The sequence below is a fragment of the Strix aluco genome, chromosome 4, assembly GCF_031877795.1.
Source record: "Strix aluco isolate bStrAlu1 chromosome 4, bStrAlu1.hap1, whole genome shotgun sequence".
In the NCBI taxonomy this organism is placed as follows: domain Eukaryota; kingdom Metazoa; phylum Chordata; class Aves; order Strigiformes; family Strigidae; genus Strix; species Strix aluco.
This window is the reverse complement of record NC_133934.1, coordinates 64985435-65003342: the sequence shown is the minus strand read 5'-3', so window position 1 is coordinate 65003342 and position 17908 is coordinate 64985435. Positions and strand designations below refer to the sequence as shown.

At 41.0% G+C, this 17908-nt stretch overlaps 1 protein-coding gene across 10 annotated transcripts in view; it reads right to left on the bottom strand.

The window, feature by feature from the left end:
- Window positions 1-17908, bottom strand: part of USO1 (USO1 vesicle transport factor) — a 37304-nt gene that overhangs the window by 3857 nt on the left and 15539 nt on the right. For 5 of the 10 annotated variants that reach the window (XM_074823344.1, XM_074823346.1, XM_074823351.1 and 2 more), the window contains 15 exons: window positions 17463-17583; window positions 15577-15755; window positions 14656-14796; window positions 13752-13840; window positions 12839-12993; window positions 12377-12588; window positions 11504-11524; window positions 7313-7423; window positions 6522-6640; window positions 5947-6128; window positions 4855-4976; window positions 3703-3841; window positions 2289-2452; window positions 1611-1700; window positions 732-818 (listed from right to left, as the gene is read on the bottom strand). In XM_074823344.1, coding sequence (XP_074679445.1) covers window positions 732-818; window positions 1611-1700; window positions 2289-2452; window positions 3703-3841; window positions 4855-4976; window positions 5947-6128; window positions 6522-6640; window positions 7313-7423; window positions 11504-11524; window positions 12377-12588; window positions 12839-12993; window positions 13752-13840; window positions 14656-14796; window positions 15577-15755; window positions 17463-17583 — 1932 coding nt within the window. The remainder of the gene's footprint in view (window positions 1-731; window positions 819-1610; window positions 1701-2288; window positions 2453-3702; window positions 3842-4854; window positions 4977-5946; window positions 6129-6521; window positions 6641-7312; window positions 7424-11503; window positions 11525-12376; window positions 12589-12838; window positions 12994-13751; window positions 13841-14655; window positions 14797-15576; window positions 15756-17462; window positions 17584-17908) is intronic. The other 5 variants (XM_074823345.1, XM_074823347.1, XM_074823348.1 and 2 more) reach the window with 3 other exon arrangements.

The following is a 17908-nucleotide window of genomic DNA, read 5'->3' as shown; positions in this document are numbered from 1 at the left end:
AGCAGAGTTGTCAGGCAGGGCACACAAGAGCTACCCTCATTCGGCTTGAGCACCAAACATCACATATTGTCATCATTTCAGTTGTTTGTGTGGCCCATGCTCCTGCAGCTTTATCTGTTAGCTCTGCTGTGGAAACATCTAACATTTACACATGACTTGTTGTTTAAGTTCTCTAGCTCAACATTCACTTTCTAATGCTGTTAGCTAGTTTTGAGGACACAATCACATTTATTCAGCTATTCTATAAGGCTTTATGGGCTAACCTTTTCAATACACAGCTCTGAAGCATTTGGAGATCTGCACAGACAGATGCACCTACCATTTGCCATTCAACTGTACATGAACTTTCAAATAAGTATCCTCACCTGTTCAGAAGAATAACCATCCCTTCTCATGTACATGATATCATGTATTTGTGTCTCACAGGAGACTATTTCCTTTGATCAGGGTATAAGCTTAACACACTGAATGGTTAGTATTCCTTTGTTTAAAAATACGAAGGACCAGTGGCATCACAGAGCATTAATTTCACTGGAAGTCACCTCTTTCCTCATAAAGGATTTGTCTAGTTAACATGTTACTTCCTTTAAAACACTGTTGGAATCACTTGCTGATGGATATTCCTAAAACAAGCTTGATTTAGGACAATAGCTACAGACAGCATAAGCAGGAAAGCAAAGCCTTCAAGATTTAGTCCCCAAAGAGAAAATAAGGAGGTTTTTCAGTGGTACCATTATTTGTAGCCTTTGATTCTCAATCTGAAGCTTAGAGATTTCTGCAGACTGTAGTTGAATCTGACTCCTAAGCATTTCTAATTCCTTCGGGAAACAAAGACAAAACATACTTTTAAGTTAATTTGATAAAGCAAGGTAGTTACTCACATTAAATTTTTCTTCAGTTAAAATGCTACCAGACTAACTGCTTCATCCTAGCATACATGAGAGGAAAGCCCATCTCTCTCTCTCAATGAGAGCACAGCAACCTTTTCTCTAGAAGACAAAACTAGTCAGCAATATGCAGCATTTTCCATCCTGCTCTTACTAACTCTCTTCTGTGGAACACCCAACAAGGCACCTGTCTGATCTTCAGCTGTGTTTATGAAGGCATTTCACACCACTAGCACTCCCATTAGCATCCTCTCCTCATTACCATTCTTGGTGCAGAAACCCATTATGACTTATCAATCCAGGTATTATTAGTTCTCTACTCAGAGAAACACTGAGTATTGTTTGAGTAACAGCTAACTTAAGGTGCTGAATCTGCAGCTATTTAAACACTTACTCTATGCTGTACATCTAATACCTGGAAGCTTTAATAACAACATTTAAAGATATGTTTTGCAATGGATAAACAGATAGATTTTGCAAGTCTGAAGAGTCAGTTGAAGTGTCTTCTGCTGGCTCAAATGTGCTTAGCAAAAACAACTGATTCATTTTTGGATGCATAATCTTGATGCTCCAAGATTAGGTACCATCATCACATAAAGGTACACCATTAAAGGCATCAACATGCTCAGGAGTCAGTGCTCCTCCCTGAAGTCTGACAAAGCTCCCTTCCCATGCCGAGCTACCGCTGTTTGCCGCAGCTTTGCTGAAGTACCACAAGTTCACCTTCTGCAGTTCATTACTAAGCTCCAAGCCACCAGATTTGCTGGTCTGCGAAGACTGCTCTGTTGCTCCCATTTCCAGTTGTGAAGTCTTCTGTAATAACGACAGGAAAATCAGCCATAGAACTAGACAGACTAAATACAGTCATGTTGTCAGAACACTAAGCAAACTGTATGCTTGTGTGGTAAGAGTTCCCAGCAGAGAAGGTGCAAACAGGCTAAGAAATACATGTCAAAGCTCTCCCATGAAATGAAAGCAGCTGGATGGTCTCTTGAAGTGGATGCAAAAGCATCTTTCACCAATTCAAATGCAGAAGACATGCACAAAATAAAAGCAGCATGTGTCATCCTGCATTTTGACAAGCAGGCCACCATGTCTTAGGCATTACCCCCACTAAGCTCCTAGGAGATGCTTACCATTTTTTTTCCCAATCAAAACATGCTAAAAACCACTGATTCTACAGCACAACAGGTTAGCTGCACAAATTACTCTTGGAAACAGTGTGAAGCAGAAAAGGCTCTGCTCAAGCCATCTCCCACTGTATTTCCTATTACCAGCATGCAATCAGTTATGATTGCTTGGCTGCCATCATAATGAGGACTTACACAGCTTAAGGCAGATTACATTTGAAAACAGGAACTGGAAGCTGCATCAAGTTCTGCTGAGACAGGTAGCACTTACCAATTTTTCAATCAGAGAATCCTTTTCTCTTAACTGCCCTTGCAGTAGTTCATGCTTGTTTTTCCATTCTTCCAACTCCTCTTTCAATTTGCTCACTTCTTCCATCTGAATGCCATTCATCTGAAACGTATCACTGTGGGAATTATGATGCTGAGTGTCCTTTCCTAAAAAATGAAGTTTATAACAAAGGTCACAAACACTAGCATCATTTTGAAGTTAGTTTAAAATACAACAATTAAAGTATTTATTGCCTGTCCTCCTCCTGCCCCGCAGAGCAATGCAAGCCATTCTAACTCAAGAACCAAAGCAGAGTATTTAAGAATTCTCTATCAAAAGCTGAATGAAGAGCTCTAATTTGCCATTCCTTCAAGTATGTATTTGTGGCTGCATCTCCATGCTGCTTCAGTCATTCAGTTAATCCAAAGTAAGCTCACAGACAAATCATTCTATAGACAAAGAACAATTGTTTCCTTAGGTATTTTTAATCATAAATAATCCTGAAGGCAGAATTACTTTTTGAAATCATGTCATATCCTGGTTATGAGACATCCTGACCTTTGAATAACTTGAATATACTGCCCTGATTTAAGCATTCAGTTAGCAATCTCTCTAGTGACAGTAACAGACCCCATCTTGCACATCTGCCATACCACAATTCTTCCCTAATTCATGCTTTCATTCACAGATCCAAACTTCAGCACACACAGTGGCACATCTGTTCACGTTCTGAGTCTGAACAGCAACAACTGCTTTGAACTAGAAACAAAAGTGTAGGAAGCCTCTACCAGCAGCTCCCTGATAGCCAAAGGTTCCTACAGCAAGCTTCAGCTCTCACCCCCCACCAGGCACAGCTGCAGGGAAGTAGCTAGGGTAGCCAGGAAGGGCTTTGCTTTCATCATGGGCAACCAAAGCGATACCAGGATCAGGTCAGAAGCTACTGCTAATCCTAGTATGTCTATGGGTCCATCTAAGTGAACTGTCGGGTCTACGGTGGTCTTCTTCAAGTGCTCGTTTTCCCCATGAACAGGCCTCCGTGGCAGATAGGTCCTAGCTGAAGTGTTCAAACAGATCTTGCAGAAAACGGTAATATTATTTCAAGACCCAAGACTTGAGCACAAAGCAACAACAAATTAAACCTCATTCACAAGTTTAAAAGCACTTAAAGCAAAAACCTAATATTTTTAGATAATGAAGCAAATCTGATGCTCAAAAAAAAATTGTTTGCAGTGCTCAACATCAACTTGAAAAAGGTACATTTCATTGCTATGGGAAGTCTTCGTACGCTGCAGAACATACAACAGCATGCCTGAAGTGATAGCAGGTCATCTGCTGGAGCTGTTCTGTAGCTTACCATGAATCACACAATGTATCTTTGCACTAGTAAGATTACTTTATTACTCTTTCTGCAGCCTACCTAGCTGTACTTTAAGGAGATTATATTGGTCCTTATGCTGTTGGATCTGCGACACCTGCTGTGTAACTGTTCCTTGGAGCTGTTCATTTTGAGATGTTAAAGTGTTAATTCGTTGTTTTAATTCTTCAAGCTCCTGGTCCTGTGAGGAAAAAAAAAAGACAGAGTAATAACACTTTTCAATACAGTACTGTCAGGAGTGCAAATAAAGACAGAAAAACCTTAACTCCACCGTTACACAGCACTGGTTAGTGACACTGTCAGTGCTACCTGTGACAGATAAGCAGAAAAGCCTCATACAAACCTAGCTAGCTATTTCTAGGAAAAAAGCCTGGGAAAGACAGAAGCAGCCTGTCACACCAGACCAATGCCTTCCAAATCTTTTGGAGGAGACCTCCAGCATCCCCACACCAGGGACAGCAGGAGAAAGAAAAAGAAAATACATTAAATCTATCTGATGATTGTAATTTTTCTCCATCACACTGAAGCCTGCATGCATTTGGTCCCTTCAAGAGTCTTTAAAAAAGTCATGGTAATTGCAGTCATCACATGTTCAATAAAGCCTCACCAGCAGTTCAAAAGCACCCCTTAATTCCACATGTACCACTATATTGTGTCCATTCCAGACCCCTGAACTAAAAACACCTACTTCAGTTCCCCATTAGCCATTTCAGTTGATTAGCTGCTCCTCTGCTTCTCAGTCTAAGCTGTGGCAACAAAACAACTGAACTACCTTTGGAAAAAAACTTTTTGAAGAGTCCAACCACAGCAAGTATACCCAAAGTTCACTGACAAACTTCATTTCTTCATTCAGCCACATTTCATCTGTCACTTTTCAAAGGTGAGAGCACAGAACTAAGAATTACATCTCTTTGCAAAGGGCTGCAAGTTCTCCAGTTACTCATTTGAAAAGAAACACTTAAACACGGGGAAGAGCTGATGTACCCCAGAAAAAGAATTATACTTAACCACTGTTCTAACACTGACATTTCAGTTGAACCAGAACTTGTCTTAAGTGTTTTCAGAAGTGTTTCCGCATTGCTAGATCCCTTGTTACTTGTTTTGGAACATCAGGTATCAGACAGCACTGAGGTGCCTCTGAAAGCCAGAACAAACAACATCTGGAGGCACATGTACTGTGTTACTCCCTCTTACCTGCTCTCTAATGACTTTTTTGTAGTGAGTCACAATGTTGTCATGCTGTTCCAATGTCTTCTTGACCTCCTCCTCCTTTTTATCTTCCTCGCTGGACTTGTAAATAGCTTTACTTATGACACCTGCCAAAAAGAGTTTCTGTCAACTAAAGCCCAGTTCACCTATCTTTTTTTGTCCTCAAAACAGTCTCGCAGCCTCACCCAATTTAACTGAGTTCATGGCATTAGAAACTCAACCTGCACTTTAAAAAAAGCAATTGTCACAAACAGGTTTAAGAAAATAGGAAACAGCATTTTTTTTTTATAGCAAGGTTTGCACACTTACTGCTTTACACAGTTTCAGAAAAGCAAATGGGTGGTTCAAGTCCTTCCTATCAGAAAAGGTATGTTTTACTTGCATTATGGCTCCACTGCAACTGTTGCCCAAGTGATTGTGCAAATAAGTGAAAGACTTAAAGACTACAAGGGCAACACACAGATGAAATGTGACTGGGCAAAACCATCTTTACTGTTGCTGCTTCAAGGTTTTTTCCTTCTCTAGACCAATTTAAGTTGGGCAATATTAATAAACAGGACACTAGTTAGAGGGTAAGGATGATGACAACCTGTCTTTTGTCAAAGACAGAAAACCCTAAAGGAAGTCCTTATTTTTTAACAAGCCACAAAATTCAGCATTCATCATTTTTCTTAATGAATCAGAAACAGCAGATACTAGATTGCGTACTTGCACGAATCAGCTTCTATTACCATCATATATGCTCAATAATTTAGTCTCTATGTGAGTACAGGTAAATATACCTCTTGGCCACAGTGTGTGATAACTCACTGCATGTATTAAGAATCATTTCACCTAAGAATATAGTTATCCAGTTAGTACAAGCTGATTATGGGCTTGAACTGAGAGTATTTTTACCAAATACTTGAACTGTGAGCTTGGATATATGACTGCTTAGAGCCATTACTGTAACATGTTTTTCAGAACATTCCGTTTTAGTACCATCACACTACTTTTCAGGAGGATTACATCCAGCACATTTGGTAGTTCAGTCATCAGTTCATCACAAAAACTGCAGAAATGAGCATAACATCTCACCTTCTAATTCCTTTACAAGCTTGGTAAATTCATGATCAAACATCATGTGGTCTGGGCTAGAAAAACTAGGCTGTGGTTTCTGAGCAGCTCTGGAATAAAGTTCATGTTTGCTAATGAAGCCAAGCTTCTCAATGAAGTTCTCCCTGCCAATCCTCTTCTCAATCAACTGTTTCAGCTTCTCTCTGAAAGGAAGAGATAAATCTATCACAGTGCAGCACTTGAAGAGAAATGAACCCATCCTTCCCTCAAGGTGGTTTTTGCAGTTACAACTCGGATTATCTGTCTCAAGTCTGAACTGCACTAGATGCTTCATATTCAAGAAGCAATTTTTCAGCTGCCACTGGCATCTGTTCTCAGCCCAGAAATACACACGTTAAGACAATCTATGCAAAACCACTACCTGCTTTGCCTAGCTGGAGGGGCATTATTTTGCATCCTGTAAAGAACACATATAGGAAACATTCAACCAAATATTCTCAACTGCACCGCCTCAGTTAAAAGCCTCTTTCTTAAACCACCATCTGCCCATTCACAGAAGCATTCCTACAGTTTTCTTATTTCTACATCATACTTACTTCCTATAATTTTCAAGGGAATTGTCATTGTAGTAGATGGAAATGCCAAGCAAAAGTGCACACAGGCCTTGGACAAGCTGCTCCTCTTCTCCAAGGTTTTCAGCTATCTGCCCTGTGAGCTAGAGCTCATGTTAAGGATATTTAAGATATTTCATAAGCACAACACATGTAGCATACTTCTCCCTGTATAAACTCCCAATTAAAATTGTTTTCACTCATAAACCCAAGCTTGATTAGGAAGCAGGCAAAATAACTGATGAAACCCTCACAAAGCTAACTCCTATTTTGAAGGACTTGGGTTCTTCATTTTAGGCTTCCCTGAAATGTCTTTTCTCAGTAACTGTCTGCTTAACAGAAGAGGTTTGAAAGTTTGTTTTGGAACAACTAGTTTAGATAAGGTGACAGTTTAGCATTACGTACTTTAATCACATTTTTTCCTGAAAAGCAAGCACAGAAATAGGCTTCAACAGAAATAGGAAACATTCTTCCTACCTCTTTGGTATAAGCGTAAGTAACACTAAAAATATCAATGGGCTTGTCACAATAAAAAAATACTTTTTGCTGGCAGGAACGATGTAACTTTTCACCATACTTTACATGCACATCTTACAGACAGGTCAGCGTACGCAGAGCACTGTCAACACAAGGCTGGTTATATCTCCTGCCCCAGTGCATTCTCTGTCATGTCATGCAGTATCCCTGCAAACTGATCTAGATAAACATTTAACCTGAATGTGAATAATCCAAGTAATTTCAAGGTAAGCGGTTCTCTGCAAGCAGGTCAAGGATACAAAAGGTATATTGGCTGGATTGTGAAGGAAGTGGGTGACAGCAATCGAGCAGTTGCTTAGCCATGTGCAAAGCAACATCAGTAATCCAACCCTTGTCTGTACTTTGCTGCCCTGAAAAGAATAAAACCCCCCATTGTTATCCTTCCACAGTGGAGGACTCAAATACCAAAAAAAAGCTGTACTCATTCAGAACTTGCCCGCTTTCACCTCATCATTTTAAAAATGACAAGTCATGTCTTTCAAAATACGTATTAGTTAGTTATACTGAACACAGCTTTAGTGCTTTGATGAAACAAGTATTAAACCATTCATATTTAACTGTTTTCAGGGCAAAACAAGCAACACAGATGTGAAATATGACTCAGTACAAATTAGCACCAATACAAATTGTAACAAATTAGTTCTGCATTTATAATTAATACTAGGGTAACATGAAGGAACACACACACAACCCCTGTAAAGAAGGAATAAGGTGTAAATTAAGTCAAGTAAGGATTCCCTATAAGAAGAGATGCATCACTAAGACTTCCCCTGCTGACTAAAAAAAAAAAAAGCTATGTGTTCCTAATATTATCTTCTAAGTAAAGAAGGATAATACTGGAGTGACTTTTGGTTCACACAATATCCACATAAAGCCATAAGAGGAATGCTAACTGCAGTATTTGTTTTTGTTAACCAGGGAAAATTAGTCTTCACCTGCAAATTGACTTCTCATTTCTGTCCCCCTTGTCTTTGCTGCAGATATTGTGGGCACAGCAGCGTTAAGACAGGCATACATCTCTTCCAATAGTCAACATTCAGAAGGCAACCAAGAAGAGCATTCCCTGCATGGAAAACTAAGCTTCACACAAGCACCTAATAAATTGGGTAGAGTAACTGGAAGATAAAGTCAAGTCTTAAAGCCAAGATGAGGCATACAGAACTGCTGGAATATCTTCAGAAAGGGCAAGAAAATACACTGGAACAAGTGGTCACAGGGATCAAGACAGTGGCAAAAGAGAGAAGTATCCATCAATAACAAAGAAAGTCTGTGCTTGAGACAGTTATCTGCACTTGAAACACTGAACTTCCATTCTTTCCTCTGATAATCCCTATGCTTTGGAGCTCAAGACAGTGTTGTTTTTAACTTTAGCTAAGCATTAGGGGGGTGGGGGAAGCTCCCCAGTGTCTTTGAATAAGCCAGTTTGCCCATCAAAACAGCCAGTGAGCAGCAGTCTGGTGAAAAGTTCTTCTGTAGCAGGCTCCCAGCTACCCCACTGCCACCATGGACCACAAGACAGGCAGGAATTGAGTCTTAGCAACTCAAAGAAAATACCAAGCTCTGAAGAGACTGCCTTCAAGGACTTCCTTCTGAGGTGCTGTGATTGACTGCAGTACATCATCACCACTAAGATGAAATGACCTCCTTAGAGGAGGAGAACACAGATTACAGATACCGAGGCTGTGGTTGCCATCCCTAATGCCGCACGCATAGGAGAGGAAGCATCTGGCCCTTTTTCATTATTATCATCATTACTTCCTGAGACCCAAGTGAATGATGCCAGAGCAGAGAACACAGCCACCACCACCAACCCCACAGCGCCCACCTGTTGTATTTCACAGTGAGTACTACATACCCTACTAGCAATCAGTTTACTCTTTGCTATAGGTTTGTCTGCAGCCTTGTTGTGACCCTGTCGTGCTGCTGCATTAACACATAGATTATCTTCCTTGCTGCCACCCTTCTAGCTGAAGGCCACAACTGGTTTCCAATGACCCAGACCTCACTGCGAGTTGCAAACTTCTCCTCTTGCCCTCTCCTTTCCCCTGCACTGGCTCATTTAGCTTTTTTCCCCCATCACCATTGTGCATCTCCCCTACCCAGCTTGCACTTGGTAATTAGCTGAATGACTTGCATGTAACACACCTCCAGATCTCTGCTCATGAGGTGTCATTTATTTCAAAGACAGTCTAATGACAAGACACATTTAAGAGATATTCACTAGCATATAGGAGGTTTACCCACAAAGGCAAGACAGGATGCCCAAAGAGCTGTCTCACCACTTTTTATTATCCACTAGGTAAGGCTAAGAACTGTGTTCTCACTCCAGTCTTCAGGTGAAGCATGAATTAAGACACAAGGTGACAAATCATAGGTCTTACAAGCTCATACAGAAAACTGCCACATGACACTAGTGTAGTGAACTACCATAGTACTGTCTTGTCAAGCAGCTTAGCTGAAGAACCTGCAGAACACGCAGGCCCGTCTTGCCTCTAGACAGATGATTTGCTTCCTCACTGCCATCTCACAGATCTACAGGGTCACTTCAGTTGAAACGGACCCTGGAAATCACACTGGCTATACACTGCTTCACCACGAGAGTGCTGTAAAAGCACCAGTTCTGCCCAAATTACTTCCAAATTAGATGCATTAACAGCCTCATGACAATGCCAACTGTGTGACTTAACCTGCCCAGAAACCCCTTCCAGGAAACATGACCCTAACGCAGCAGCACTGAAGGATGGAGTGAGTGTTCTGCATCCACTGGATGCATGGAGCATCCATCCTCCACACTTGAAGCGTGCTCTCAACCTGCAACTACCATTACGCAACAGAAAAACTGCCCTTTTTCCCCACTCATTGCTCTTCAAACCTCAGACTATTTCAAAACTTCCTGGAATACCCTTGCCCCAGTCCTTCCACTCTAGGGGGAGAGCTGTGCCCCTCCCTGTGCTCACTGGTAAAGCCTCTATCAAACCAGAGAACAGGCCACTTGGCTTAACCACCTCCACCAAACTCCTATTTCTACAAATGCCAGACTTTGCTACACTTAACCAGTTTAATTGCTGACAGTCTGCATTTAATCCCCCAGTAACCACCTATGCAATGCTGCTTTCACCCTTCTGGGATAGACAAAAGTTACTTGGAGTGACCAGAATCAGTCCAAGGAAGTTAAAAAGTTCAGACTAAGTAATCACTGACAAAATGGCTATGACACCCATTATGTGCACAAAGACATCAGTCATGCCAAAATTTGTCAAAAGATCAAGTCAATTCTCCCCTCACTGAACAAAAATAAGTGCTTTCTTCAAAAACAACAAAAAAGCAACACTAGAAACCCTGTTCCACTTATTCACATTCATAAATACAGGTTCTTACGGTCCCAACACTACTAGCCAGGTCACATGCTGGAAATAACCACTGTAACTAGCAGTCTTGCCCTACAGCACACTGGCACACCTTGTGCTTCTTAAGACAACACTGATAGAAGGGTTGCTTATCTTGTCAGAAATACAAAGTTACTTTTGCTTGTATGACCCAGCATTTAGAGTCATCTGCTGGAAGCAGTCACAAACCACATCTATTCTCAAGCACCACATGCTATTCTGAGGTCAAATTAACATGTTCTGCCTAAGGATTTCCACACAGTCCAAAACACCATCTAAAAAAAACCCACACGGCTATTTTCTAGACATAGCATAATGCCTACTGTGATAGATGACAGCTCTGCATGGCTGGTGTTCTACAATTCAGGACTGGTAACAACACAACCCCACCTCCCAGGACAACTGTGATAAATGTGGTAAATAAAGCAGACAATTCCACAGCAGCTATGTTTCAAAATTGTTTTTTCGGATGCCAATAACCAGCTTAGCAGTGCTTTATGTAACACAGCCTGAAAGTCAAACAACTTGCTTCAGGGGTCATTTGCTAGTAATGAGATCCCTGTTATTCACAACTAGTAGCTCCAAGGTTAAAACTTCTGCTGTTAAGAATGTAGAAAGTGGCCAGAAGGTTTTTCTTTTAGCAGTCAGAAAATCAGCAGCATGTTCCCACTTCAGATTGTACCAGCTGTTTGCTACAGGCCCGTCTAAGAAAACAGCATTTCTAACAGTTTTAATTTTTCTTACAAGAAAGTGCATCTGTTAGGTGAACAGACAGTGAATGAGTTCGCCCCACTGGAAAGAAAGCACCCGTGCTACCCAAGATCTTTATCCCATAGTTTTGTGGAGCACCCCCAGAGAATCCCCTGGAGACACAGAAAGAGCTTGTTATGCTAGGAAAAAACCCAAACCCAACTGCAACACAAAGCTGTAAGTGGAAACACGTCAAAAAGCAGTTAAAGAAAACCTCCCCAGCAAAACCCAAGACAATAGGAAAAGGCCTGCTTTTGGCAAGAAAATGCCGAAGCTGTGCCAAAACATACATACCCGTCTGTCGATCTTATCACCCTGCAAGTTATATACACATTACTTGAGAACCTTGAATGGAACACATTTCAGAAACATCCCCCCCAAGTTTGAGTCCCTTGGGTCATTTAAGGCTAAAGAGCCACAGGCAGTTTTACTGACTCAGTAACTTACCTTAGACAAAAATGCCAGGCAACAGATAAAAAGGAGTACTGTCTATTTTCAGGTAAGACAGGTTTTAAAAGTCACATGAACTAATACAAAATTCCAGCATTCTGCCATTATTCGCAGTTGCAGGGAAGTCTAATTGCTGCCAGAGTTAACCAGCTCATTATTATTACAACCATTTGGGAAAAAAGCATGCGTAACAGAAGCAAATGTCACAAAGAAGCACAGGCTAGGAGATGAAGTCCACTCACTTCTCATTTGCTAAGCCATGTGTTAACATGTTGAAGAAGTTCAAAAAAGCTTTTAGCTTTGAATAGCAAAACCAACAACAATCAATACATGAGAGCCTGGTATTTTCAAGATGTTTCAAGTTAGCAGTTACAGGTTAAATACTAACCAGGCACCACTTCAGAAACAAAATGTGACTGGGGATCCTGCCAGTTTGCCTTGCCTCTTAAACCAAGTTTAAGGTCTAGATGCTTTAGGACCCTCTGCCTACCTCCAGACAACATCAAGCAGCAATCACTGATAAAAAAGCAAGATTTCTTGCTTTTCTCTTCCCCCTGAAGCATAGAGTGCTTTAAGTAAAGCTTAAAAACATCTGCAAAATCCTTGTCCTCATTAAGCTAGCACTCATGTCTTCCTGAGATGCACCTGCACAACAGCAGCATTGTTCCTGGATTCCCGGAGTTTTAACCCAAAGCAGGGGGGCAGTTGGTGCCGTACCTGCGAGAGGATGTTGGTGCACTGCTGCAGCAGCGACACTGGTGGGTTGCCGATGCTTGTTGCCAGCTGAACTCTCAGGAGCTGTTCTTTCAAAGTGGCGTTTTCCTGTAACGCGTGGGCCAGGGCCACAGCAGCACACCAGTTTGAGAGAGAGTCCGTGGAAAAGAGGCCCCCACAGAGCAGCTGGCCAGCTGAGACAGAGTTACCTGTCGCTACCAGAACGGCCAAGAGGTATAAGTAAGATTAAAACAAGCCACAAAACCGGCAAAATATTTAAGACAGCAACATACAGTTAAAACCCAAAAAAATGAAACTAGTGAAGTTTTAGAGAAGTCATAAGCCAAATCATCTTGCTTGGATCACACTTAATGGCAGGTAAATAATTTTGGAAAAAACATCAGTTGATGCAGTAAACATTTGTGCTAGTTTACAATTCACTGCAGAGACGTTAGCTTTGTGTACCGTCAATAGTAGATGGCAGAAGCGTTGAAACAATTTCTCCTTGTCCTTTTTGGTTTTTGTATAAAAAGCACTGGAAACAGTAGAGAACGGCACAACGCAGCACAAAAGGCTGCCTCTCATTTACCATGGACATCAGAAGCACGACAATTGCAGGCCTGTTTGGAAAGAAACAAGGAAAACCATTAGGACAAAGCTGTGAATGAAGACAACTGCAGATACACTATCTGGAGCATGTTCTCCAGGTAAGCAAACAGACTTTTGCCTACTCCATCTATTACATTTCAAACACTTTTGTAAAACCTTTGATTTTAATTCCAAAGTTTTTCAGTTATTTAAAACACAAACCAGTAGATTCATTATACACGACTGCAGCGAGCTAGTGTTCCTCCACAATACTTTCATTTCCCATTGAGTCCCCTGCTACTCCCTGATAGCTTCAGTGATACCATAGAAGATGCCTCATAAAGCCACCAGCAACTTGTAATACAGAATGCTCTTTTTCTACCCTCACCCTCATATTCAAATGTTGAGATTAAGATCTCATTAAGCCAACACCTGCTGTTCCCCAGTCTGAGTAAATATCAATTACCTGCCTATTTTCCTAGCCTGTAAATCCTTTTGCAGACTGTCCTCTGGCTGACACTGGCAGCTTGTCCCAATCTGGGATTTTCTCAACTACTGCCCATTTGCTTTTCAGGTACCACACAACAAATAAAATCAGTTCTAGGCCTCATCTCTGTGGAAACACACCCGACACCTCCATGCTATATCTAATACACCCAACGTGAACTTGAAGCTGTTGCTCTGCATCCTAATTCCAAACTCTGAATTTAAACAATCCTTTGGATTAGACTGCCATTGCCCATACCAATACATCATTACCTAACACAGTTAAACACTTTTCTTCCTCTACCTTGGTGGATTAGAAGGTGCATTTACAGAGGCAAAGTAGTCTTGATTCATCTGGCATCCTCGAATGACCTCTGATACAGTATTAATAGTCTACAGAAAAGACAGAGAAAAAAATTAAATGGACAGTTAATTAAATGTGAGCCATAATTACCATCTAGATCACTCGAAATTATTCAAGATCACCCTGACAACTCATACCAGGTCTCAGCATAGAGATTTATTCAATAAAACCATTTCAATTTAAATCCAAACAACTAACAGCTGTGAAGCATGCTGAGCAAAGGTTAAGGGACAGAAATCTCAGACAGCTCTGTCATACCTAGTTACCTCCAATTTAATTTTCTATGTCAGATCAGTTTTGCTATGACAGCCAGTTAAAGTGCACATTTTAAAGTTGAAAGGTGAAACCTTTTAAGAGATAAAAGCACTGGAATGGACGCCATGCCAAAGGAACCAGTCTACACTCAATCTAAGCATATCATTTTATCAAGGAATGAATACCTCATCCTACACTGCTGACAGGGCTTTCTAGAAGCTAGAAATCCCTCATCATTGGAAACCTGCCAAGTCAGAATACTTCTAAGACTCTCTCAAAAGAGAAAAACAACAAAAAACCACACCCCTAAAACAGGGAAAAACATGAATCAGTTCAGCCACCCTGGGGTATGCTGAAATCCAACAGAAAAACAAATCTGAATACTTTCTGGTTGCAGAATATAACGTAAAAAGCTACCTTACATTTCTGTTGCCCACACAGGAAGCTGACATCTCTTGCACCTTTCTTGCTACTTTCTTAGCAAGTACTTTAATTGCAGTTGGTCTCTACAGCAACCAGTTATCCCTGTAGACTCCTGCTTTCACCCATTTAGTTGCCCCCATCCCTACATCTACTTGCTCCCTCTTACTTCTGTCAGGATATCAGCAGGAACTCCAGTTGCCATCAGGATTGTGCAGAGCTGCTGTAACAACCCACAGTGAAACATTGCCTTCTGACAACTGCTGGTAGCACCAGGAGGATTTGTGGGAGACACAAGTACCCGCACAAGCTAGAAAAAAGAAACGTTTCTATGTGAAGAGAGCCTGAGACCTTCTGAAATGCAAACAAAATTTGCCCATTTGAAGTTTAGCCATGAAACAGAATTGCTCCTAAAAATGGAAATAGAAGACAACAATTAAACAGCACGTTCATCTCGTCACTACATATGGCCATTTGATTTTAAGTTCAAGTGAAAACCGCCAAAATCTTCAAATATCTGACTTCATTGCAAACATTGCAACTAAGTGATGAGAACTCAAGCTGTAACTAATCTATTATTTGGCTCACCATTTGTCAGAACTACATATCAGAGAGTGAGAAACTACCTTCATCATTAATGTTCAGTTTCCACACAAAGTGCACAGAACAGGAAAACTTTATTTCAGTTTTTTTGGAGAGATGAGTAGAAGGTAAGATGTCCAACAATCAATAACTATGAACCCATAGTGAAAGCAGCTACCGGAACTCTGTTAATGCACCACAGCCATACATGGATTCATACAGGAGGATTCTTTGTACAGAACACCCCTGATTATGTATTTCACTCAAATCACTGTTACATCTTAAGTTTCACAAACTGAAGTTATGCGATACGCCAGCCGTTACAAATTCACAATTCGGCAATAGTATTTGTGCTGAAAGCAGTACGTCTCATGAATGTTGGTAGCCAATTCTGAGCTAGACAACACATGGATTTCGCAGTTAACTGTTACATTACACTTACTCTTCATTGCAAGAGAGCTGAAAAAGCACTGCCAACAGTGCTTAGGAGTTAGATGAATTGTTTTACCTGCAGCATTAGGTGAAGATTAGTTACTTTCTGTGCAGACCACCCGCAGTTGTCATCTCCAACTTCAAACCAAGGCTTCATACGCTGAATGTATGAACCTTCTTTGAAGAAATTCTGATTTGAATTATTATTCTTCAACAAGTTTTGTAATAAGAGGAGGCAGTCTTCCACTACTATTCCTGGTGAGATAAAAAACAAAAGATCAAAATATCAATCAAAAGATGACACAGAAAACTAACTAGCTCCTCCATGCACTAAGGCTGTTCCAGATGGAAGAGAGCACACACTTCTGAACTCTTCATTCTTAACAAACATTAGATTTGGATCAAGCACTGTGAACCTCACGTGTGAAAAAATAATCAAAGGTCACTCTAAATTAAATATATCGATGTTGATCCAGCATATTTCCAAGGAAACCATAGTTGTCTTTCTTCCACATGTCTGAAGCAAAAACATTATTTCCAAAGCAAATACAGTTTGTATGAGTTAATGGGTAGGAATGGGAAGAACTTCAAACAAAGACTCACAATCACTTTGTGTCTCGAAGCATACATATTTCAGAGTCAGGCTACACTGTCTACTTAAGCACTAAAATGAAGTTTCTCTTGAACTGCATTGTGATTCAAATGCAGCAATACTTACTGGCTTACACATTCATTCTCTTTAATTGCTGGCTACATCTTCAACTCATTTCACAGCTTCTTTCTGGGTTATTTTGGTGGAGAAACAATTCTTAGAAATAGCCCTTACAATGAGCCAATTCAAACTCAACTCACTGGAGTTGCAACAGCTTTTTTTTTTGCCCTCAGATTTTAGCTGTACTGAAAAAGCACTACAGATGCTCATCAACTACGTACTCTGTGAAGAGAAAACCCTCAGACAACTCTGTCCAGAAGATAACACAAATAAAGGCACGCCGCTTCTAGTACTGCTGGGATGCCTCCAAATCCAGACTCGACAGAAAGGATAAAGACTTACTCCTTGCACTTCCGAAAACACACAGGCAGTGCCAGACTGGGGAGTGATAGAACAGAGACCCGCTGACACATTCCCCCTTCCCACTCCTGCTACAGAGCCATCGCTAGCAATGCAGCCCTCAGCAGGGCTGCAGGCAGGAGGAATGGACACGCAAGTGGGGGGGAAGCACTTGGGAATTTATATACCAAGTCTCCTAAAATTATTAACTGCCTAAAAATAGCAGCTTTGAATCAAAGGTTTGCTTAATCCTTCCATGCCAACATACCTAGAATAATTGAGCCGCGAAAGAAGCATTAACTGCTCCTGCAACCCACAGAAAGGTCATGGAGCAGCAACCTGTCTTGTTACTGAAACAGATCCTGTAGCAAACTACGACTGGTGGTAAAAAGAGCACTTAAGTGCTGCATCATTTTTGCTCATTTTTATATCCTTTCCCCCCACAACAGGTAAATGATTTAGCAAGGAGCTGACCAGGAAACTGAAGTTATTACTGCAGCTGGGGAAACTCAGCAAGCTGTTATCCCCAGCCACTCCTAGCATTCAAGGTTCTTGCAGGAGGAATGCAGATGCTTAACTCTGTGACAAATGCAGCATACACATATCTGACACTGCCATTCGAACTATAGACATCCACAGACCTAAGCCAAACAGGAACATACACACTCATGCACACATGCGCAGACAAATTAACTGATGTTTTAACTATCTCAAGACTAGTTTTCAAAGATCTTGAAACCCTGCCTACTTGCTCAATCTCTTTTTGCTTGATTTGTTACAACCAGGGTGTTTGTTTTGATCCTTCTATCCACTGACCTAGCTCCACTTACATACTCACGTCAGCCTGTAAACATTGTCACCTAATAGTTTGTACAGAAGTACAAGACTCTAAGTCATAGACTTTTCTGTACCTCCATCACTGTTTCCTTCTTCTGTTATGATATCCAGAAGTCTCTCAAAGGCATTTTCAAAGGCAACAATCTTCTGTATGGCTGCATTACTTTTTGTCAATTGCTGTAACAACAAGACTCCCTTAACAGGTGGGAGAGAGAAGAAATTAAAACTTAGTTTTACTAGAACTACCTTGCTTTTCACAAGTCACAGCTCTTAAAAGGATGCTAAATCAGCAACATAATCCTCAGCCAGAATCACAGGACAGAACTGCATGCCCTGCAATTCGGCACATCTAACAGAACCCACCATGGACACCACACGATAGCTCCTTCACGCCTCACTGCACTTCAACATAGAAGCACAGTACTGTTAAAAAGGATGCGACGTGGCTATTCAAAAGAAAGAGGGAACTTGTAAAGCACATCATCTCTTCTGCAGTAATTAGACCATTCTGACATCTGAT